The sequence below is a fragment of the Carettochelys insculpta genome, chromosome 18 (assembly GCF_033958435.1).
Source record: "Carettochelys insculpta isolate YL-2023 chromosome 18, ASM3395843v1, whole genome shotgun sequence".
NCBI lineage: Eukaryota > Metazoa > Chordata > Testudines > Carettochelyidae > Carettochelys > Carettochelys insculpta.
In genome coordinates, this window is record NC_134154.1 from 27,352,003 (window position 1) to 27,374,879 (window position 22,877).

At 60.0% G+C, this 22,877-nt stretch overlaps 1 protein-coding gene across 2 annotated transcripts in view; it reads left to right on the plus strand.

The window, feature by feature from the left end:
* SH2B3 (SH2B adaptor protein 3) overlaps positions 1-22,877 on the plus strand; it is a 96,064-nt gene that overhangs the window by 64,973 nt on the left and 8,214 nt on the right. For both annotated transcript variants that reach the window (XM_075012936.1, XM_075012935.1), the window contains exons 3-7: positions 16,716-16,817; positions 18,419-18,510; positions 20,122-20,216; positions 21,673-21,887; positions 22,455-22,626. In XM_075012936.1, coding sequence (XP_074869037.1) covers positions 16,716-16,817; positions 18,419-18,510; positions 20,122-20,216; positions 21,673-21,887; positions 22,455-22,626 — 676 coding nt within the window. The remainder of the gene's footprint in view (positions 1-16,715; positions 16,818-18,418; positions 18,511-20,121; positions 20,217-21,672; positions 21,888-22,454; positions 22,627-22,877) is intronic.

Sequence of the window (22,877 nt, forward strand, 5' to 3'; positions counted from 1 at the left end):
GTCAAACAGTGGAATAAATTGCCAAGGGAGGTTGTGGAATCTCCATCTCTGGAGATATATAAGAACAGGTTAGATAAATATTTATCAGGGATGGTTTAGACAGTACTTGGTCCTGCCATGAGGGCAGAGGGCTGGACTCGATGACCTTTCAAGGTCCCTTCCCGTCCTAGCTTTCTATGATTATATGAAAGATGACTATCAAAAAAATCCAGACGTTTACCAATAACTGCCTCCGTAAAATCCTCCGGATTCACTGGCTACCCACCATCAACAACCAGGATCTGTGGCAACCGGCTCAGCAGCTTCCTGCCGAAGAAGAAATCAGGAAGAGAAGAAGGCGATGGATTGGACGTACCCTCAGAAAACCAACCACCACTGTCGCAAGGCAAACCTTAAGTTGGAACCCACAAAGAAAAAGGAAAGGGTACCCAAGAAACGCCCGGCATAGAGACCTGAAGGCGGACGTGAAAAAGATAGGATACACCTGCTCAGAACTGGAAAAGATCTCCCAGGACAGTGGATGCTGGTGAATGCTCTTCAACGGCCTGTGCTCCAAGAGGTAGGCGTGGAAGAGACTTGTTATTTATACTAGGCTTTGTTGTGAACTCAGTTTTAGTATTAAAAAGGATAGAGCACTACTAAGGACGGTGCTGTTCACTGGTGGAACTCATTGCCACAAGGTCTTACTGAGGCTGGGAGACTCAGAAAAGCTCCGGTTGTTTTTGTGGCTAAGACGACGTTGTTAATAAAGCGCTAGGATATAAATATGCTGCGGTGCGATGCAAAGCTCATGGCTTCAGGGTATAAGCCATTTGCACAGGGCACGTGGTTTGAATGAAGCATCCTTCTGGGCAGGATATGCCGTGGCTGAGAGTTCCTGTGTCTTCCGCTGAGGCATCTGGATGCTGTCAGCGACCGGATACTAGGTTAGCCAAGCCACTTCTCTGCTCCCCTGGGGCACTTCTTCTGTTCCTCTTGGCCTAGAAATGTTGGTTAATCTGCAGCTAACGAGTCTATTTCCTGTCCCTCCCCCTCCCAGCTAATATTAGGTTGCAAATCTCTCTCAGGGCTCAGTGCTAATAATTCAGCTCATCTCTGGGTCGGGCCCTGAAGAGAAAACAGCGGGAACCAAACTTTCCTGGAAGTGCTGTGCAGCGCGTAGGTGGGAGAGCCATCCGGAGGGAGCTGCCAGCCCTAAAGAATCCCACTCGAGCTGATTCGTAGACAATAGAAATATGCAGGCCGGCTCATTCTCTCCAAGTCATAATCTTGAAGGAGTTACCCAGAGACCTATAAAACTGTTGTGGTTTGAGAAACCCTGGCTTTGGCTGGTGCCAGGACTCTGACAGTCTGGCTGGAGCAAGCATCCAAGGAAACCGATGACCAAGACGGTCCGGGGCGCCAGCTTGCTCGGAAAGGCTGGTGTGGAATGAGAACAACAGGCCCAGCTGTGGCTTTCTCCTCAGCGCTCTGTAGGACATGCACATTCTCAGGGCGTGGGGGCCAGGAGCACGTCTTGGATGCTCCGGAGGCTTGTGTCTCTTCCTGGCTTCCCAGCAGATGGGATGCGGTCTCAAGCTGTGGGCCAGGACCCCAGTTGAATAGGGTCACTAAGCCAGTTGTTAGACTTACTGGGGCTAAAGCCCGAGGCCCCCTCCCCACCGCCTGGAACCAAAGTCCGAGGTGACAGACCCCTCACCCAGGGAGACAGGGCTCAGGTGGGCTCAGTCCCCACCTCCCAGAGTGGTGCTGTAATTTTAGCGAGAGGGGGGTCACCGTGCATGAAGGGTGAGAACCCCTGTCCTGCACCAGAGTGTTGGCAATGCAGAAGCACCAAAACTCACTTGATCCCAAACTCCTTGTGGTCCTGTCCCACCCGGAGCTCAGACCAGGCCCAGAAGGGACGAGGCAGCTGTTGGGCAAATCTAGAGCCAGGTGGGACCTGGGAAGTCTGTTCACTTGTGACTGGGATTGTTTGAATTAGGGTGTGATGGGTGCCATCACAGAAGGCCCCTTGGGGATTGTTCCCCAGTGTGCTCATCATGCCCTTGACTCCAGCCTTCTTCCCCTCTTCCTGCTCTTGCCATCCTGACCTGCTCGTCCAGATCTTCTGGCCTCCCCCAGAAAAAACACAGAGTTGGGGTAACTGCTCCCCCACAGAGCAATACAGGTACTGGACCACTTCAGCTCAGGACGACTCAGTTCTAGGCCCTCATCCAGGAACCCAACTCCCAAAAGGGATCAACCCCCAAAGAGATCTGTCGTTCTCCAGGTGAAAGTTTTACACAGGGAACGCTCCTGAGGATGTTTGTGCTCTTATCAATGAGTGAGTGAGAAGCACGCTGTTGAGCCCCCTGTTGCTTATACTGGGCCTGACATTAAACAGAAGCGTTTTCATTGAGCATAAAAAGCAGGATGTAAGCGCTTGAAAGTGAAAACAGATCAAAGTAGGTCGCTAAATTCAAATAAAAAGACAACACAGAGCTAGTTCTAATTCATTAAGAAGTGTTACCTTAAATCTCTGGTCTTATTTCAGGCATAATCTGCAAAGCAGAGCTGTTCATGTAGTCTGATCGGGGTCAACAGCCTCTCAGAGTTCATCGAATATCCTCTTAGGGTGTGTCAGGCAATTTTCCCAGGCCAGCTGAAGACACAAGGCTAATTGCATCCCATTGCTTAAACAGACTCTCCCCAGGGTGGGAATCTGTCGTTTGGCATCTCCCGCCCCTGCCCCCAAGGTAAAACTCTGGATCACAGTGGAACCCAATACCAGGTAGTACAGTCACACATCTTCCCAGGACCAGCCGTGGTTCAGATTCACAGGACAAACCAGGCTGCTTACAGCGGAGCTGATGACCCCATTGTTTTGGCTTCCAGTACAGGCTCCCATCAGCACATTTAAAACTATAAACACTCACACTTCATATTTCTAACTTCATGTACACGAATGAGACATGCAGCAAAATAGGCTGCACCCATCCAGCAGATTGTAACATTTACATTGGTCGGTCACGCAAGGAATTTTGTCCAAAGCATCTCTGAGCTCTGCATATTTATACTCAGAAGCCAATTTTCATAAAGGGGCAGGAGGGTCACATAGAACCCCCTCTAAGTCTTGTTGAAATCAAAGCCTCGTTCCGTGGCCAGGCCCTGGCACTGTCAGTTCAGTTAAAGAGGTCGTAGACCCAGAGCTGTCACGGGGGCATCCCAGCTGCCTTCAGCCTCTGCCTGATGTACACAGGCCCTGGGCTAGAAGCTGGGATGGGGCAGCAGCATTCGGCACTGGCCACTGTTGGAGGAGAGGATGCAGGACGAGATGAACCACTGGGCTCATCCCACAGGCGTGGCTGTACCATAATTTGAGGGGCTTTCCCTGGGGACACTTCTGTACCCTTTGTCTCCTCAACTTGCCTGTCCCCCATTCTCCCATCCTCACACAGGAGCCAATGTGTCCCTCCCAATCACGCTGGCCTGCACCGGGGGCTGCCTGTTGTGATGTCCCCAGACGTTTCCCCCGGGGCGCTCGTTGGTGACTGGTAACCGCAGCTCCGCTGCCCACTGCAGGCTCGCCGCCTCCCTGCGGGTTTGCCCCCTTGTCCAGGAGGGGTTACTGACGTGCCGGGGTTGGGGACAGCCGACCTCACTCTGCCATTTGGCTGCCTCCAAGTGACAGCGGCCGCGCAAAGAACGGGGGCGAAATGAGCAAAGTGTGGCGGTGTGAGCGGTGTCCAGCCAACGCCTGTGGACATGGCTCAATATAGCCTGGCCCGGGACGACCCGAGCCGTCGTGGGCTGGGGTGGAGCGAGTAAGGGCTCAGACCGTGTCCTTCCACACCGCTCCTTCCACAAAATGGGCAGCTGGCACGTCTGTCTGTCTGCCCGTCCACACCCCCACCCCCCCGCAAATACGGGCTGCTCGTTGGAGGTTCCCCAGGCACATGTGCTGTCTGTCTGTCTGTCCCCGTGGCTCGGTGTCCTGCTCCGTGGTGCACATACAGGCTGTTTGGGATGCTCAGGGCCTATGAAGGCTGGTCCCAGTCAGGCACTGAGCATAGCATGGCGGTGTTCCCTTGACGCAGCTCCTCCTTGGGCCTCTCTTACCCTCCCACCGTGCGTAATCTGTGTCAGGTTCTGCTAATGGGCCGCCGTCCAGACTCCCGGCATCTCCGCTGCCCTAACGAGGTGCCCATCCTGGTTCTGAGAACAGTGCGGTTCCTTGACACCTGGCTTTGGATTGGGGCCACCGTCCACACGGGTGGCGGGGGGGCGGGAGAGACAAGGGCAGGTGATCATGGCGCCATGCAGCCTCTGCCGGAGTGCAGCTTGCCGTGGCTGTTGGTGAAGTCGTGGGCTCAGCAGCTCCGGCTCCAGAAGCATAAGCCCTTACCGCTTGAGTTAGAAGAGAATCTCTCAACTCTTGGCACTGTAGGGCCTATGACACACTTCAGCAATTGCAAGACGATTCACTGCAGAACACTGGTGGCTTCACTGGTCCCATGTGTCTGTCTGGCCCACTTATTTGTGACGTGTTTTATTGCTGTATACTGGCTGTGACAGGCAGCGTCGCATAATTTCTCCGAGGCTGAGGGGTGATCGCAAACTAATGCGGAACCAATGGAGGCGAGAGTTAGTGTGTGGGAATGACTCCAGGGGTTGTGTTTTGAGGAGACGTGATGCCCCGGCACAAAGATCCAGCACGAGCGTGTTAGCTGCTAATTAATGAGATCATAGGAGCTGATCTGCTATCGATAAATCAAGTGCTGTACACGGTACAGTCGTTAGGCGGCTGTTACCCAGAATGCCCTTCCAGCTCCCTGGGTGTTTAAAGGTGGCCTTGCATCCAAGCTCTGGGAGTAAACCAAGGAGCAGTGTCTCTCTCTCTCCAGTTCATCTGTGGGGCAGAACCTTTGTTTGTTTGTTTGGAGGCCCTCTTAGGAGGCCGACTCACCAGCTCCATGTAAACTGTGTATTTTAGTAAGAGAGAGGGAGCCGTGCTAGTCTATATACTATCAAAACAAAAAAGCAGTCAAGTAGCACTTTAAAGACTAACAACATAATTTATTAGGTGAGCTTCGTGTCCCACGAAAGGTCACCTAATAAATTATTTTGTTAGTCTTTAAAGTGCTACTTGACTGCTTTTTTGTTTTGTGTATTTTAGCTGCTTCCTAGACTGCTCTAAAACCTCCCAGAGTTAATGCCAAAGGTCCCATGGGGCTGATTTCCTGGGCTGGCTGCACATTCGGTCAGTGCTTAGATTGGGAAGGTTCCTGTAAACGGCCTCCGTGAAGCAGCCCGGAGGATGACTTCTGCTGCTCAGAGGCAGTGAATAGGAACACGTGCTTCTCTACACCCTACCTTTGTATATGTGTGGGACGAGGGTGCGAGGGGAGGCTGATTTCTCGGTAAAAGGCCACTTGGAAAAGGCTGGCTCTCCGGCTCTCCTAGAGTCTGGCCGAGAGGAGTTTCTCCACCACCGCTCTGCAGTAGGGGGCTTCCAACCCAGCCCAGCCCCCTGTTCTGCTGCATACCATCGGCTGAATGGCTGTGGAGGCTATACCAGCCCCTGCTGCTTGTTGGTGTCCCCAGCGGCCATCCAGGTCACCTGCAACGGGAGCGACTTGAGGGCAATCCCTTTTTTCACCTTCCTGGAATGGATCACAGCCCTCCTGTGCGTCGTGCCATTATTTCGTGGTGGTAGGAGTGGGATACAAATCTGCATTTCTGTGCGGAGACTGGCTAAAAGCCACTCTCTTCTCTTGGAGGTGTTGAGAGGTTCCTGATCATGAGATCCCCAGATGGTCTCACTCTGAAGCCTAGCATGTCTGTTGAGTGGGCCAGAAATGAGGGAAAGAGCTCCAAGTGTCATGGAGATCTCTGCTTCGAATATCATCCCACAGACTCAGCACTGGGCTTTGCTGCCTTTTACTGTCCAGATTTTAAAGTCTTGGCCACTTTGACTTTATGAATTACACCCTTGCAGGATAGAATATCTGCCTTCCAGGTTCTGAGAAGCCTACGCCATTGTGACAGGAGAGGTCATTCAACCAGTCTCCAGCCCTGCTGTGCTGCTGATTTGCACGCAATGGTTTTGTGGCTTGTCTGAGGGAGAGAGACTGTACAAATCATGGATTATTTGGCCCAACCAGCTACTAGGAAAAACTCCAGGCAGAGCAGCCTTTGCTGATTGGCCTGGTTCAGCGAAACTGACGGGCAGTTAATCTTCAGAGAGCAGCTCCTGGGGAGACAGCCTGCAGGAATCCCTTAGTATTGAACGGGCGTCTTTTGGTGGCATTGAAAGGCTGCCGCTGACGTGCTAGGAGCTGTACAAACGCATCGTGAAGACCAAATTGCTTACACCCGAATATTGCTGATTCATCCAGAACGATGCCAACCGTGCAGCCGCTCGACTGCAGCTGCCTCTAGAGCGGAGCCTGGTGGTGATGCCGCGCAACGTTTCTTGGGGGGAGAAGCAGTGTTTCACCAACTCCGGGTTTGGCAACCCGCGGCTCTTTAAGGAACCACTTGTCGCTCCGAGCCGGCGCTGCCGACTCCTTGGGGCTCCGGAGGCGGCCACAGCTCAACCAATGTCTGCAGTTAAAATGAAATTGTTTGTTTAAGCGCAAGTGGAGTCAGCAGCAGCAGGGAGGCCTGGACGAGGAGGCGGAGCGAGAGGCTGGAGAGAAAGGAGGCAGCAGTGGAGGAGCAGAGCAGGAACCCGACGCCTCCACCAGCCACCGCCAGGAGCTGCGGGTGGGCGCCCCCTGACCGTGCCAGGGAGACGGGAAGAAAGCGGCCGCCCTGCTCCTGCCTGCCTCAGGCGCTGTGCTCAGTGGTGGCGGTCGGGGGGAGAGCAGGTGGCTCTGCTCCAGCCGCGGCCAAGGGGGAAAGCAGATGTTTGCTGCCCCACTTCCCTGCTCCCTGGCACGGTCAGCACCCGCCACTAGCACGGCCGCTGCCCAGACCCCACCATCCACGCGGCGTTGGGGGCGGGGTGGGAACCGACTCCGGGCCGCCTCCTTGTACCTCCGCAGCCAGGGGAGGTGGGCAGCATGCAGAGCGTCTCAGTCAGGTCAATCCTGGGGTTGGGGGGGGCGATTTGGGGCCGAAGGGGTTAGGCCTGGCGCCGAAGGGGCGGGTTTGCGGCATGGAGTAAAGCTTGAGGCTGGGGGGTGGATTTGGGGGCAAAGCCTGGGGGCTCACAACTTGCTAGCTGGTACAAATGGGCGTGCGCCTGTCCTGAAAACGGGTGGCAAGAAGTCAGGTTTGGCGTTAGCTATTAAGGACGTCTCGTGTTCCCGCACATCGCGGCTCTGCACGGATCGGTTTGGTAACCGGGGTTGGAAAAAAGGCTCTTCTCGCGATTTCAGTCGCAGAGCCCGGCGCTAACAGGACCTCCAGCGGAACGAGAGGCTCAGTGTAACCGCTACCATCAGGAGAGTTGCCAAAACACAGAGTCCCATGCACTGTCCGCTGCAGTGCATTGTGGGGCTGGGGGTTCTTTGGGGAACACTGAACCCCTGTGATTTGTTGATAAGAGTCCCATTGGCAGTTTGCCCTCCGATTCGTCCTCCCACCCCAACAGGGATTTCTTATCTCTGGAAGGACTGTCCATAAAGTCACCAGCAAAGGCATTGCAAATTTGCTGTGCACATATTACTGCCTTGAGTAGGTGTGTGCACGGGTTGAGCTTGTGTCTGGCTGTGCAAACTGCTTTGTGATTGTGCAACAGTCGTGTGTGTGTGTGTGTCCCTTGCCATGCTGAGAACTTTTCTGGAAACGTCCCCACTGGTGACGCTGCTCCTTGGAGCCCAGAGCACATCCTTCTATATCCAGCCGGTTCTTCTGCAAAAGCAGTTTTACCCCCCAATTACAAAGGGCAGCATCTGAACTGGAATCCATTTACAAACAACACCGTCAACTCAGGCTAACAACAGGTAACATCCCCTGCGTTTTGCTGCTCTCTATACACTGTGTTCTGGAACTTCCACTGCGGCTCAGCTGATGAAGTGGGTTTTCACCCACAGAAGCTCTTGACCGAATCCATTTGTTAGTCTCTGAGGTGCCACCGGCCTGCTGGCAGTGGTTGAGGTTACAGTCTAACGCAGCTACCCCTCAGCCACCTGTGCAGAGGCTGCGCTGACCAACCTTCAGGGCTGGCTGGAGGGCCGGTTGGATTGGCATGTGAGCTATTAGGAAACAGCTGCTGTGGTTTGTAACAGTTACGTTGGGGGCAGCGGCTGAGCCTGTGGTTCCCAACTGCTCTGCGAAGAGGGACAAACAGGCCTGGTTGAAACCCAGGGTGCTGGACAAGAGCTGCCTGCGCCTGTCAGCCATGGCCAGTTGGCTTTTAATGCACGCATGGCGTCTGAGCGCCCGTGTCTGAGGGGTTGGGACCGTTTGCCTCCACGCAGCGGGAAAGGGCCCTGTTGGGGGCTGTCCTTTCGCTCGCATCTCAGCCTGCAACACGACATCTGTTTATTTGCCAGCTGCTACATCCTTTGCACTCTTCCTTTCCTTTGTGCTTTCATGTAGCAGCTGCCTGAAAGGAGGGTTTCAAAGGCTAGTGCGGGGGTCTGGGAAGAAACACTGTCCAAGCAGGAGAACGCTAATAAATGAGGCTTGTGGTTGGAAGAGACATAGGCAAATAGCATCTCATCTAAGGCCTAGGCCTTGTTCTCTCTTACCTGCCTTCCTTCCGTCCCGGGGGGGAAGCATCTCATCCTAACGCTTGCTGAGTAGCGTTGCTCTCAGCTGTTTAGTAGTTGCCCGGTGCCACTCCAGAGGTAGCTGCATTTCAGGGACTGCACCGTAGCCGGTCTGGGACAGAGATGTCGGTCTAGCTCCTCTGAAGCAATCTCCCCCAGTACCGCCCTTGGCAGTCCGGGGAAGTCTTTCCCCAAAATAAACTGCTTTTAAGCTCCTCCAGAACGTCGGGCCCGTGTGCCTGGCCCGGCTGGGGTCTGTCTCCGAACAGAACGCAGCCCCACAGCTTTAAAACCCAATCAACCCACAGGTTCCTTAGCCCCCTCGCGGTGACAGCCCAGCGATTCGCGCTGATGGGACCCACCCGGTGCGGGTCGGGGAAGCTGCCCACACAGCTGCTCCTTGCCTAGGGAGGTTGGAATTCAGCTTGTACATCAGCTTAAGCTCTCAGGGTGGTGCGGTGTAACTGGCATGCAGGCCTGGCCAGGGGAATTCCCCCCCAGTCTTTCCTAGGCAGCCAACTTGGGGTCTGGGGCCAGCGATCCGTTCTGTCCCCTACAGATCCCGCTTGGAATGGCCCTGGGAGCAGGGCTGGACCAGCGCCTGGTCCCAGGTCCTGACTCGCATCTCTGGCTCACACCTTCCCTGGGTGGAGCACTTGTGAAAAGCCTGCGGGCGCCAGAGGTGCTGTGATCGGGGCTTGTTGTAAAACCCTGCCCCCCTCGCGCTCCTGCCCGCAGACCACCTCTGCGCCCAGACCGGTGCCAGTGCTGAGTGATGTAGTCCCACTGGAGGCCGGGCTGGGACTGGCAAACCCATGTGGCCCGGCTCAGAGTTCGGCCCAGTCGCCACTGGGCCAAAGAGCATCAATCCGCTCGGCTGGCTTGGGGATTTTCTCGTGTTTTCCTATTTCCATAGATGGGGGTGAAGCTGAGGCATTCGCACTCAGTTATAATCCCAGCACATCCCTTATAAGGGGCTGTTCTGTTGGCTGCTGAGTGCTCTGTTGTCACAACAGGCAGCTGAGCCATTACGGCAGCCCTGGGATTAGTGCCTGGTCCTGTTCCTGTACAAAGCAATAGTCGCTTTCTGACTGCTCGGTGCAGCTCAGCCTGCACTGGAGAACTCTGGCATTTGTCGTGCTGTACGTCTGGCCGTCGACGTTTGGTTTTTAGAGGGTCCTTTTCAAGCTGTTTCCTCGCCTTTGTCCCTGGAGCCAGCCGGCTCAGCTGACCTCCTAAGTCAAGTGCATTTAGGGCGTCTTGCCTCCCTCACCTTCCCTTTGCAGACGCTGAAAACGCAAGCGCACTGGGGCAGCCCTGGTGCTGGGGACAGCTGCTGGAGAATGCTAGAGAGCAGGTTTTTGTAAAGTAAAGATGGCCCTTTAAAAGACCCTGTGCTGCCATGTCAGCCTTGTTCCCTGGCGGACAGCGGTTTTCACTTGGTGTGCCCTGAGAAATGTCCAAGGGTGCCCTGAAGTTTTCTCCATTTCCACTGGCAGCAGCTCTTTGCCGGAGGAATTAATTGTCATTCAGTTGCCAGAGCAGACAAAAACTTAGCCTGAAAGATTGTAACTCTTCTCGCTGCCCAGCAAAAGCGAGGCCAGTATAAGACGTTCTCTCTTCTACTTCCTTTGTCTGCTGCCCTGCCGTAGCCAACACAGTGACCCTGGTGCCACAAGCCGGGGGTCTCCTGTAATTTACCATGGTGGTTTGGAAGCCAGGCGGGGTCAGTGATCGGCCGTGCTGGGGGCTTGTGTTGGCTCTGAGCAGGGGTATGGGAGGCGGGTCATATGCACCCCAACAACCACCGTCTCCCACACTCGCTGTCAGCACTGTTTCTGGGGACCACTGCCCCAGAGGAGGGCGACTGGCTCTGGCAGTGCAGCCCTTCTGGAAGGTGAGCGGGTGGGGCCGAGACAAGGGCAGGTGGCTGGTGTGGCCCGGGAAGACCTCCCACCTGTCCCCACTGGCTGTGAGCACCCCCCCCCCAGCTTTGGAAGCTTTCTGACAGCGGGCCCCTGAGGTCAGCCAAGCCGGGTGGGTCAGTGGCTGGAGCTCTCCCAGTATCCCAGCAGTCAGCAGGATGCGTCCCGGGAGCCTGCTGGAACCTCTCGCTCCCACACACCCCCCCGCGGTGCGGGGGATAAGACCCAGCCGGAAGGACCCTAATTCCCTGGCTGGGCCGGGCCAGGCCGGGCCGTTGGCCGACTCTACGCCCCCGGGAAAGTGGAATGTGCCAGGCACGGCTTAGCCTCAGGAAGTGGCTGCAGATCTCAGCCTCGGGCGGCGGGGGGGCTTCGTTTTCTGGCAGTGGGATGGAGGCTCTGCAAGGTCTGGTATTTCCGCCGACCCCCCGAGCCAGCTTTTCCCACGCCCCAGTCTCTTCCTTCGTGCTGTGCGCCCCCGGGAACTCCCCAGTGGGCGACCGAGCGGCCAGCCGCACGGCTCAGGGCACAAACCCCACGTCCACCAGCCCGTCCCAGGACCTAGCAGCCGGGACTAGGACGTGAGCCACACGCAGGGGTGCCCCTTTTCACAGCGCAGTCGGGAGCCGGGCTCACCCGAGCGCTGACACGTTGTGCCAGTGGGAGCGTCGTTTTAAAAGCCTTTCTGTGCCTCAGTTTCCCCACCCAGGATGGAGGTGCTGGTGCCGTTGACCCCACAGGAGAGCTGCAGGGGTTAATTACCCCTGACTGTCTGTGTTCTCTCCCAGTCTTTGTCGCTCTGCCTCCTGGGCCTCTTCACGGACACCAGCAATTTGCACGGCAGTGGGGAACTGTGGCTCTCCCGCTTCCTCCAGTCCCCGCTGCTCGCCTAGGGCCAGAGTGCTGGGTCAGGGAGATCCTCCGAACCCAGCCAGGGAAGTGGCTCGGTAATGGGGAAGCCTCTGCTTGCTGCGTGCTGTGCCTTTAAATCTCAAAGCTGCTTGGCAGGCGTGTTTGGCTTAGCCCGAGCCATGTGGCCTGGGCGCTGCCACGTGGACTTTACTTTTGTTCTTTTTCACCCTGGCTGGGAGTGGGACGCTTTCTGGCTGCTGTTGGCTCTTGGGGCCTGGTGACTTGCCGGAGCGGCTCCGGTTCTCAAAAGCAGCTGCTTCGTTTCGCTCCTGCGGAGCCACTCCTGTGAGCAAGGCAGTGCCAGAGCTGACTCCAGGGCTCGGGACTAGCAGAGAGCCCTCAACCAGCTCGCAAGCCCCTCTCCCAAGGAACGAGCAGAACGCCCCAGCTCTCCCCAGCAGAGCTCTGGCTGGAGCTTGGGCCACGGGGGCTCCTCTTCCAGGCCGTTTGAAGACCCCCAAGAAATCGCTCTGGGCTGCCCCCTAGACTCTCCCACCGCCTCCTCGCCCAGAACTCTCTTCCGACTGGCCGTCTCTCAGGAAGGACGGAGGAGCGCCGGGGGCCAGCGGGTGTGACATTAGGACCTGCTGAAGGCACACGGGGTCGACGCTTGGGAGAACCTTGCCCGGGACCGTCGCCAGCGGTAGTCCGTGAGAGGCTGGCGCAGTCTGGGAGGTCCTGGTGCAGCACAGATCAGGAGAGGTGAGGAAGGAAAGAGCAGCAATACCTGGCCCACTCCTCCGCCAGCTGCCAACACCTGCCCCTTCGGTGGTGAGACCTGCGGCTCCAGAATGGGGCTGATCAGCCATCGGTAGGCTCACGAATAGGAGAATCGCATGAAGACGTCCCCCGCCCAGAGAGGGATGCTCAGACTCTGCCCTGCGGAGGGCCCAGCTCTTCAAATGGGAAACCCCACGTCAGAGGTTTCCCCTGGTCGGGGGCACCAGAGCACCTGACTTCGGTCCCGGGGAGCAGACGCCGCTGTCCGAGTTTGGGACGGGAAGGGGGTCTGGAGATGATCCGCCCCAGGGCTGGAAAATAGCAGGAAGAGCTCCCAGGGCCCTCCGTGGAGCAGGGCCAGCCCCAGGGCAGGAAGCGAGCGGCCTGCCTGCCAGAAGGCAGAGGGGTGAAGCCAGGCCAGGCTGTGCCCAAGGGGTGGATGTGGCGGCTTCAAGGGCTCATTTTCAGGAGGAAGCATATCGCGTGGTCGTCCTCAGGCCAGAGTCAGAGCAGGTGGTCTCTGTGACTGCCCTTCTGCCTGCCCCAGCTGTACGGTGACTGAGCCCGAGGGGCCCTGGCAGCAGAGGGCCGGCCCTGGATGCGGAGTGGAGCTCCCCAGAGCGGCGGGGTTTGGCTGCAGCCTTGGGTGGATGTCTGTCTCTGGGGGTGGCAGGAGGACAGGAGCCAGGCAGCCTCACACCCTGTGGAAGCTGTGAAAGCCCCATGATGCCCCTGGCCACAGAGGGTGGGAGGGAAGGAGTCCCTGCCTGGGCCCGGTGACGAGCCCCACACGTGCCCTCCCAGCTGCTTTTCAAAGCAGACTCCCTCTGGGTGGCCAGGCCCAGCGGTTCGGGGGCTGCCTGTCCTTGTCCTGCTCCTGCACCTGCCAGGTCACTCTTGTCTGCTGAGACGCCCGGGGCAGATTCTGCCCTCAAGTCCAGTGGGTGTAAATCCAGAGCTGCTGTCGGCGGAACACCACCAGATCTGGCCCTGGAACTGGAGGGCCATGGCTCAGGAACGCTTCCCGCTGGCCTCTAAGGCGCCACCTCTTAGCAGTTTTGCTCCGGTGAGCACCAGTGATTCATGCCGTTCATCCCATCCAAAGATGTTGAGTCATTCCCTGGGGAGAAGCCCAGGTCATCGGCCGAGGCTGGTAACTATTCCCGGAAGCCAGTTGTTCCTGATCAAAGTACTGAGGGGCCTTACTGCCTCAGTTTCTTTCCTTAACTAGTTTGGCTCTCCTGATTTCCAGACGGGCTCGTTAGTTTCAAGAGGAAGTTGGAAGAACACTAGTAAGAAGGACACCAGCCGTTTCACGCTTTCTGAAAAGCCACGTGGCTCTGACAAATGGAAGTTGATCCCCGCTGGGCTTTTTCTCTTGAATCTGTTTCTTCCTGCCCCAGGGAGACCATCCAGGTTCCTCCCCAGCACCTAGTCCTGCTGATGTTAACACAGCTCGATCACACAGTGCTCCCAGTGTCCTCGCTCTGGCAAGCTCAGGACTGGCTGCTTTGGAAGATGGTGCAAAAAACATTTCCCGCCTCCTTCCCCCGCAGATGCCATGCACAGAGCAACCTGCTCCCAGGGCATGTTTCTTCCTGACCCCCTGCAGAATCTGGCCCAGGCCAAGAAGCATGAGGGTGGTTAGTGGATGGGAGTTCCCAGCACAGACCTACCCGCAGAGTTGGTATTAAAGGCCTCCCTTGCCAGCAGCAAAGGCTGGGATGGGGCAGGGCCTGGGGGTGCAGCGAGGGATGTTTTGCTCTGATATTGCTCGGGCTGCGCTTGTCCTGTAGAGGGGCGGCTGCATTCGCCTGGGCTAGCAGGCTGAGCCCTGCGGCTCGCCCTCTGCAGCCACAGCAGGCTTCCCCTTGCCTTGGGAAACCAACCCAGGGCTCTCAGAGACTGGCGTTTTCCCATTTCTTGCCCCGTTTGAGTTAACCCACCTGATGGGTCGGCCTTGTTCCACCTGGTCCCTCCCCTTTTCGAGGGCTGACCAACGATGCTCCTGCGGTGGGGCTCTGTCCTGGCCCCCTGGCCTTTGACTGAAGTCCAGTCGACTGGCTCCTTCCACCAGCTTTCTCTGTCTATTTAGAGAAGTCCCGTGCAGGCTGCGCAGCTTTCCTGGGGTGCAGTTCCCCTCCCTGCAAAAGCCTCGGGCACCCCACGAACCCCATAAGCATCACTAGGATTTAAAGCTTGCCCAGAGCGTGGGGCTCGGGACATGCTGGTTCTTCTACACTGTGGCTGAGCAGCCCAGCCCAGGCGCTCTGTATTACACCCCCAGCAGTCTCCAGGGTTGTCCCACAGCTGTTCCCATTAGAGGCTAGCGCAGCAGCCCACGCGAGAGTCAGGAATGTCTCGGCGGCTCCAGGGAAGAGCCAGCCCCAGTGCTTTCTCCTTTGATGTCCGGGAACCGGAGAATGTGAGGTTCTGTGGCTGATGCCGACGGTGGGATTCTGCCAGCCGGGAACTGGCAGAGAGCATTTTCGTTGTGCCAAGTGTCTGAGTTCTTCTCCAGTCTGTTTATCTGGGGCCACATCCAGGTTTGAACACCCGGGCAGCAAGGTGCCAGGGAAGTTCGCTGACGAAAATCCATGGCGTGTCAATCCTCTCTGGCGTAATTAGGAGCTCGGCTCGTGAAACGGGTGTGTGTGGGTGAGGGGGGAGTTGATAAATATACGAAGGATGGTTTTACACAGCGGGGAAAGCTTGGGGGTCTGACCCAGGTGCCTTAAGGTGGCCTCCTGGTCCTTCCAACCCCAGCTTCAGAGCTGCACAGAGGGAGCCATTTGCAGGGCAAAACATCATCATCGTAGCAAATCAGGCAGTGCTATTTCCTACTGGTGCCTCATCTGCTCACCAGCACTTTACATCTGCCCAGACAGAGAGCACCCTTGTAATACAGCCCAGTCATGCCCGGAAAACCAGGCCTCTTTCAGGTGTGCCTAGTTGTGCATTTTGCATCACTAGCCGCTTTGGGAAATCTCGATCGTGTCTTTTAAGCTTGAAGAGCCAGAGCCTGCGTCCGATTTTCAAATCCCCAGCTCCAGCCTTCCCCGGGCGTAACTCCACTGAGCTCCCGCTGCGGAGGAGTTCTCTTCTTGACAGCTGTTGGTAGAATTGTGCCTGGGAATCCTGTGAGCCTTTCCTGCTGGCTGACTGCTCGGTCGTGGTGGGCAGCATCCAAACGGCGATGTTTCCGATGGCGCCGAAAGGCCTCGTCAAGAACCAGCCTGGAAACAAGGGGAGCTTTTTCCACTGGTGCTCTGTGCAGTCTGGCCTATAAATAGGGCTTTGAAAAGCAGGCGGATGGGTCGGTTCTCTGAAAACGACCCGAGAGGTAAGGTTGGAAGAGAACCTTAGAGAATGTTTGGTAGGAGGGCCGTGCAGTTTGGCAGTCCTGACTTGTGGGAGGAATGGGTCTGGGAACCATATTATGCGGTAACGTCATTTACTTTTGCAGTTCTTTCCCAGAAAGATTGTTGATTTAAAAAGCAATTGCTTGCAGAAGTCGATCTTGAACGGAGTAAACAGTGAGGCTCTGACAATCTTCTCCTGTAAAGCCAGGAGCCCAAATTTGCGGCTTAGCAAGAGCTCAGCTCGCGTTGGAGATCAGCTGCCATCAGGCCAGTGTCTGTTGTTTTTATCCCGTTAGGAGGTTGCAAGGAAGCTGACCGAAAGGCCAGTGCTGGGGCCAGAGGTTGTGTAATATATTGATGGGCTTCCTTGTGGAGCTGCTGCCTTGTTTTGGAGGCCTGTGCCAGTTATTTGCTTAAGCACAAAGGGCTGGTTTGTGTTTCTGCAGATCCGGCTGGTGGAGATCAAAATGCACTGCCGGGGCTGCCTCCAAAGTTGTTTGGAAGCTTGTCCCATTTAACTGAAGCCAAAAGGGGCTCCTGCCAGGGTCAGGAACGGCAGCCAAGCTGCAGCACTGCAGTGTAGATGAGAACTGTTTACTAGCTCAACCTTCATCCATAAACTATTACTGTCTCGGCGTGCAACATAGTTCTCTGCTGGCAGTCGGAAACAGGAGACAGAGCCTGTCATCACGAGGTAGCTAGTGTCCGTTCAGCCAGGCTGGCAGACAGCTGACGTCTGGGATCCCTGCCCTGTAGGAGTCGTGTTCCCTGCAGTTTGTTCTACCCAGGTGTGGAATTAATTTTGTTGTGCACCCGAAAGCCTGAGGGGCGGTAGGCACAGCCTGAATCTTTCCTGCCGCAGCCGCCCAGCTGCTCAGCTTACAGGGAGCACAGGTTAGGAGCAGGTCAGGGGGCTTTCCCTGCGGCACAGCGCCTGCCCTTTGTGGCATGCTGGGCCGTGATGGCTGGAGCTGCTCGGCGGCGGGAAGGACGAGGCCCAGCGTTACCCGTCTCCCTCCGGGCTCCGTGTTGCCCCTGGTGCCGGGGCTCTGGCTGGCCACGCTCGGTGAGCTCTTTCTCTCTCTTTCCAGAGCTCCAAGCCCAAGCTGCTCACGGCCTGCTCCGCGGTCCAGGAGATCCGGAGGTGCACCCGCCTCGAGATGCCGGACAACGTCAACACTTTTGTACTCAAGGTGGGTGCCTCAGCTCCCCGCCCCTCACCGCAGGCAGAGAGCAGGGGGTGACCAGCCCGGCTGGCCTGAGGAGTGGGGGGCAGTTGCCTCAGGGCCCAGTGGTTCTGAAGGGCCCAGCCATGGCACCACCTGGAGCGCCAGCCTTTTAAATGGCCACCAGTGCACTCTCAGGGCTGGCGGGAGAGGGGGTGGACCACTACACTCTGGGCAGGGCTGGAGCATGGCGGCCCAGGCCCCGCCCCTTCCACTGGAGGCTCCACCCCCCCCTTTCCCAGGGGCCTGGCGTGGCTGTTGGCTCCCCGGGGGTCGCAGGCAGTTACCCCTGAGATGGGGGTGGCTGAGCTGCAGAGCCCTGGGGCAGGGAGCCCCGCTCGGTGCGGCCCCAGCGGCAGCTCTGGGCATTCAGGGGCTGGCGGCTGTTCCTCTTCCCCCATTTTGCCAGCAGCTCCCTCTGTCGCCCTCTGCCCTTTAATCGGTCCCAGGTCAGACCACTCTGCCAGCAGGCGCCTGGCGAACGCCCACGCCGGGCCGGGCCGGGCCAGGCCCGCTGGCTCCCCGGCTGTCTCCCCGCGAGGGCCGAGGGCCTGGCAGATGCCGGAGCCCAGCGGCCCTGTCGCCAGAGCCCGCTCCAGCAAGGGGGACCTCTGCTCTCCCCACGGGTGCGGCCTCCTCACGCTGCTCAGGCCGCCCCCGGGCCGCAGGGCTGGGCACCTGCCTGGGCGACTCAGCAGCCGGCTCAGGGCCCCAGACAGGCGCCCAGGGTTCCCTTCATCCTGCCTGGCTCATGTCGGCTGGAGCTCTGAGGCGGAATTTCAGTTCCGGGGAGGTGTTGGCTCGGGCTGGGCGTTCCCTTCAGGCTGCTGCCCGCCCTGGGAGCTGCTCTCCGCCCGCAGGTTTCCCAGGGTGGGGAGCCCCCCGCTGCTCACTGGGGCCTGTCAGGACGGCAGAGGAGGGAAGGACTGGGGATTACGGGGGTCAGGCCCGGAGGCCTGGCTCAGGCGCCCTTGACCCATGGTGCTCTACCGGCCGCCTGGCGCCCGGCTGAGGCAGTGCCAGAGTGGCCGGTCCCCAGGTCGCCGGCAGCTGCCAGGCCGGGGGCTTCCAGATGCGGGTGTGCCGTCCGTCACCCCTCTGGCTTGCCGCTCCTTGCCCCGGAGAGGCTGCCCAAGCTGGGGCCAGCCCCCCGGCTGCCGTGCCCTTCTCCCTTCTCTTCTCCGGCCTGCTGCCAGCCCCTGCGCAGGAGCAGTTCATCACCAGGACCCCCAGCCCGGCACTGGGGGCACCTCAGGAGGCAGGCGTCACTCCTGGTTGCCCCGTGGAGGTTTCCCAGCCACGGGGTGGCCCGGTGAATTCCACGCAGGGGAGTTGACAGGCTGCTGGGCCCTGGTCATGCTGTGCTCCCTCTCCTGTCTGCTCTGCTGCCTGGCTCCCCAAGCAGCCCTGGCGCGCCTCGTCCTGTGCCACAGCAGTGGGGCCCAGTGAGGGGCAGGACTAGGCGGCCAGAAGTGGCCGAGTTCCTCTCAGAAGTGGCTAGAAGGCCCTGCCCGCCCCCGTGGGCCCTGCCCCTGCACCAGCCAACGCTGGTCTTCTCTCCGGCCCAGGTGAATAGCTGCACGGAGGTGGTGTTCGAGGCTGGGGACGAGCAGCAGCTGAGGGCCTGGACGGCGGAGATCAAAGAACGTATGGCCCGAGGGTAAGGCCCGTGCACGGGGGCTTGCTTGGGCAGCAGCTGGGCGACCCCCACGGCCGCGACAGCGGGAACAGTGGCCGCTCCATGCATGAGATTCCCTCCTGGGGGCCGGGCTCCAGCTTGTGCCCCCCCGGTCGTTGTCTGGACATGTCCCCATGCGGGCCGGGGAGGCTGGGCTGAGGCAGCGCCCAGAGCCGCTGTTTGCCCTCCCGGGGCACTTCCGGCCAGAGTCCACCTGTTCCCCCCAGGCCTTGGGGCGCAGGCAGGGGACACGCAGCAGCTCGGTGCCTGGGCAGCTGTGAACCCGTGTGGGACCCAGGCATTCAGTGGGCCTGTAGGGTGCTCAGGGCCATTGGCTCCCATTGTCGTCCGAGGGGAGTGGAGGGGCTGGGTGCCCCCCCACCTGGACTGGGTGCTGCAGAGCTGTCCCACTGCCCGAGCTTCCTGGGGCCCGGCGAGGAGGAGAGGCTCTGGACTAGGATTCCCAGACCCCCTGAGCAGGAGGAGTCGCAGGCGGAGCAGAGCCAGGCGAGGGACCCCCCTCCAGGCCCATCTGCCCCCAGTTCTGCCTGGGCTCGAGGAAGAGGCTGCAGCGAGACACGGGGGGGCTGCAGGGCTTCCCCAGCCTGCTGCAGCCAGGGGGGCCAGGCGCCTGCTCCCCTCTTGGTGCTGCAGATGGTGGGTTTCATATCCAGCACGGGCAGGGTGGGGTGGGGAGCCCATGGAAATCCCATCCACGTCGCAATCATCTGCTTACCCTGCGGCATCTGCTGGGAAAGGAGAGGGGTTGGCCTGGTGCGTTCCCCTTGGGCGTGGGCGGTAGATCCATGGAACCTTCCCCTCCCCTGTGCACCCCAAGGCCCTGAACTCTCACCCGGCCATGTGGGGCCTTGGAAGCCTCCCCTGCCCAAGCCCTTCCAGCAAGGGGGGGGCGGCCAGTTGTTCTGAACACCTGCCAGGGTCCAGGCGGGTGGTGGGATGAGTAGCTCCCTGCCATGGGCGGAGGGCAGGCCCCGTTCCAGCTGCCCAGCGAGCTCTGCAGTGGGGGCATGGGCGGTGGGGTCATTCTCCCTTGAGAACCCTAGCGATGGCCTGGAGGCACCTTGCACGGCGAGGGAAACTGAGGCAGCAAGCGGGGCTGCAGCCTGTCCCCTGCCAGAGGACACGTCTATCCGTCAGGAGTAGGGGCTCCCACTCCCCCAGCCTGGCACTCCAGCCTGATCAAAACCACGCCTCACCCCCCACCCAACCCCGTTGCAGCTGAGGCCTGTCCCTCTCGCTGGGTCTGCCCCAGCTCTGCTGCCGCTCCCCGGGGAGCTGGAGGTGGGGGTGCTCTGAGGGATGCTGCCTGCACTAGGACCCCAGGGCGCTGCAGCCCAGCTGTGGTTAGAAGCTCGTTTCCATGGGAATGGCAGGACTTTTTTTTTTTTCCCTTCCTGAGTGTGTCAGAACAGTTGGACTTTCCCAGCCGTGGGTGTCCTCAGGAGCCCTGCCTTCTGGGCAGCCGCTGCGCAGTCCCGTTTCCTGCCCGGCACAAAGGGCGCTGTGTTCTTCCCGCTCGCCCGGGGGCTCCGCCGCGGAAGCGGTGACATCTGTCCTCTGTCTTCCTGCCAGGTCCGAAGGAGGCGACACAGAGCTGCTCCCCGGCCAGCACGCTGACACCATCACCTCCGGCCCGGCCATGGGCAGCACCGACTCCCTCGCCCCAGGTGGGTGCCCCGTGCGGGAACAGCCCCCGGGGCACGCACAGGTCCCAGCGCTCCCTCCTCTCTGGGGTAGAGGTAGGGGACCGCTGTGCCGACCGGGCAGTTGTGCTTTGCTCATCTGCTGGCCTTGCCCCATTTCCAACACAGCGGCATCCGGCCAGGCCGGTAAAGGACCTGCGTGGGAGGGGACCCCGGCGCGCGTGGCCGGCACTCTTCTGGGTCTCAGTGGCTGGAGCCCCACGAGCGAGCTGGGACCAGCACCAGAGCTCCACACGCTGGTCCGGTCTTGTTTCCGTGGCTTGCTGCTGGCAGGCGGCGAGCCGTTGTTCCCAGCTGGTGTTTGCACAAGTCTGGTCAGGTCGGCCGGGCTGCTCTTGTGGCCCCCGCCAGGGGCTGTGGCCCCAGAGAAAAGGCTGGAACCAGGCTGACCGTGCCAGCTAGGCAGAGGATGAACTATATTACTGTAGCACCTCCGGGGCCGTGCCAGAAGTCACACACTCTCTCACACACACACACACAGCAGGGGGCCCATCCCTGCTCCAAGCGCGCGCACAAAAACACACACACACACAGAGCAGGGGCCCGGCCCCACTCCGAGCAGCGTGCAGCTGAATGCGACAGGTCAGCCGAGCAGCGGGGAAGGGGAACAGACCCAGGGTGGGCAATGCCTCACCCAGCGGCTCGGTGGGAATGAAAGCCAGGCGTGGGGCGGAGTCCCCGACCAGCCCCGACGCAGGTGGCAGCTGTGGCCGGCGTGTTCGAAACACAAGGCGCTGTGCAGCGGGCCAGGGCCTGACCCCTACTTCTTCTCTGTGCACCGAACTCCGCCTTCGTCCCCAGCGCACGGGGCGCCGGGGCAGGGAGTGGCTCAGATCCCGAGCGGGTACTCGAGCTGGGCTGGCCACCCAGGCTGGCTCTGATACCGGTCACTGGAGGGTGCCTGGGGCCAGCCTGGGGTCGCTGCAGGACCTGTGTGGGGATGGTGATGGGGACCTCGCTGCCTTGTTACTGTCAGTCAGAGGCCCAGGGCTCCAGGCCGTGCCCGTCGCACACCCACCGGGTCTCTCAGTAAGGCCCGTGACGTGGAGTTGAGGGGGGAGGTGGCCAGCCAGGGACGCGGCGCGGTCGTGAGGCGAGCGGGGCCGGGCCGGGCTGTGGGAGCTCCCATGGACCCCTGCTTCGGGGCGGGTTGGCTGGGGCTGCTTTAGTGACACCAGGCGCTGCCCGAGCATACTGAGGGCGGTGGGGGCAGGGGGAGATCGAGGGGCTGCTCCCACAGTGGGGATTGGATGGGGGCTGAGCAGCCCACCAGCTGGAGCCAAGCCTTCCGCAGGGGACTTCCCCAGCACCCCTCTGGCTGCGGCAGGGGCTCAGCGCCGTTCAGGGTATGGCCCCCGGCGTACAGCATCCTCCCCGCGGTCCCCGCACCCCTGGCTCTAACAGCGTTCTCCTTTCCCAGGCGCGATGCCACGGGGGCAGCCAGAGGCAGCCTGCCCGAAAACCGACCAGTTCCTCTCGGCCTACCCCTGGTTCCACGGCCCCATCTCCCGCGTCAAAGCCGCCCAGCTGGTCCAGCTGGGGGGCGCCGCGGGCCATGGGGTTTTCCTCGTGCGGCAGAGTGAGACCCGCCGGGGCGAGTACGTCCTCACCTTCAATTACCAAGGCAGAGCCAAGGTACGGCCCCCGCGTCCAGCTCCCTCCCTCTGCCCCGCTACTGCAGGTGCCCCCGCCACCGGCGTTCACAGAGGGGCCAAGCCCACCCACACAGCCAGTCCTCCAGCGCTAGGGCCGCTCTCAGGCCTCTCCTGCGTGCCCCTGGCCCAGCACAGAGCGCCCTCTCCGGCCCCAGGCCTGCCTGTGGGAATGCCCCCAGAGGGGCTGGCTCAGAGCCCCGCTTGGCTGGGCCTGGCCGGGCAGGAGTCTGTCTCTCCCAACCCTTGTAGGCGAGGCAGCAGCCTGCGCCTGCTCCTGCCGCAGGGACCTCCCCTCTGCTGGGAAAGTGAACTCGGGGGGGGGTGTGGAGCACAGAGGAGCTGCTCCCGGTGACAGGGGTGGGGCTGTGTTCTGCCTGGGGGCCCAGCTGACTCCCCCCTCCCCCGCCCCACTCCGCTTTAGCCCCCTGCCACTGCCCGAGCCTGGCTGGTGGTGTTTCTCGGCAGCGGCCCCCTCAGGGCGTGGGGGTGAGGCCCAGCCTGGCCCTGCCCTGCCCTGGCCTCTCTGAGCTGCCCGGCTCTCTTGCAGCACCTGCGGCTCTCGCTGACCGAGCAGGGCCAGTGCCGCGTACAGCACCTGTCCTTCCCCTCCGTCGCCGACATGCTGCAGCACTTCCAACGGTATCCCATCCCCCTGGAGTGCGGCGCGGCCTGTGACGTCAAGCTCGCCAGCTACGTGGTGGTCCTCCCGCCGTCCCAAGGTGCGCGGCGCCGCGGTGGGGAACCCGGGGGGGACGACTGCTCGCGCCAGAGGGAGAAGCTTGTGCTGGAGAGCACCTGCCCCCACCGGCCCGGGCTGTAGCCACGGCCAAGTTGGCAGGTGCTCCCGGGCCGGCTGCTGGCCCCTCTGCTGCGAGGAGCTGCCAGCACCGGCTCCCCCGCGTCACGGGGTGGGCTGGCAGTCACGAGGCCCAACCGGCCAGCGCCGCGGGACGAGGCTGTTCTGTTAATT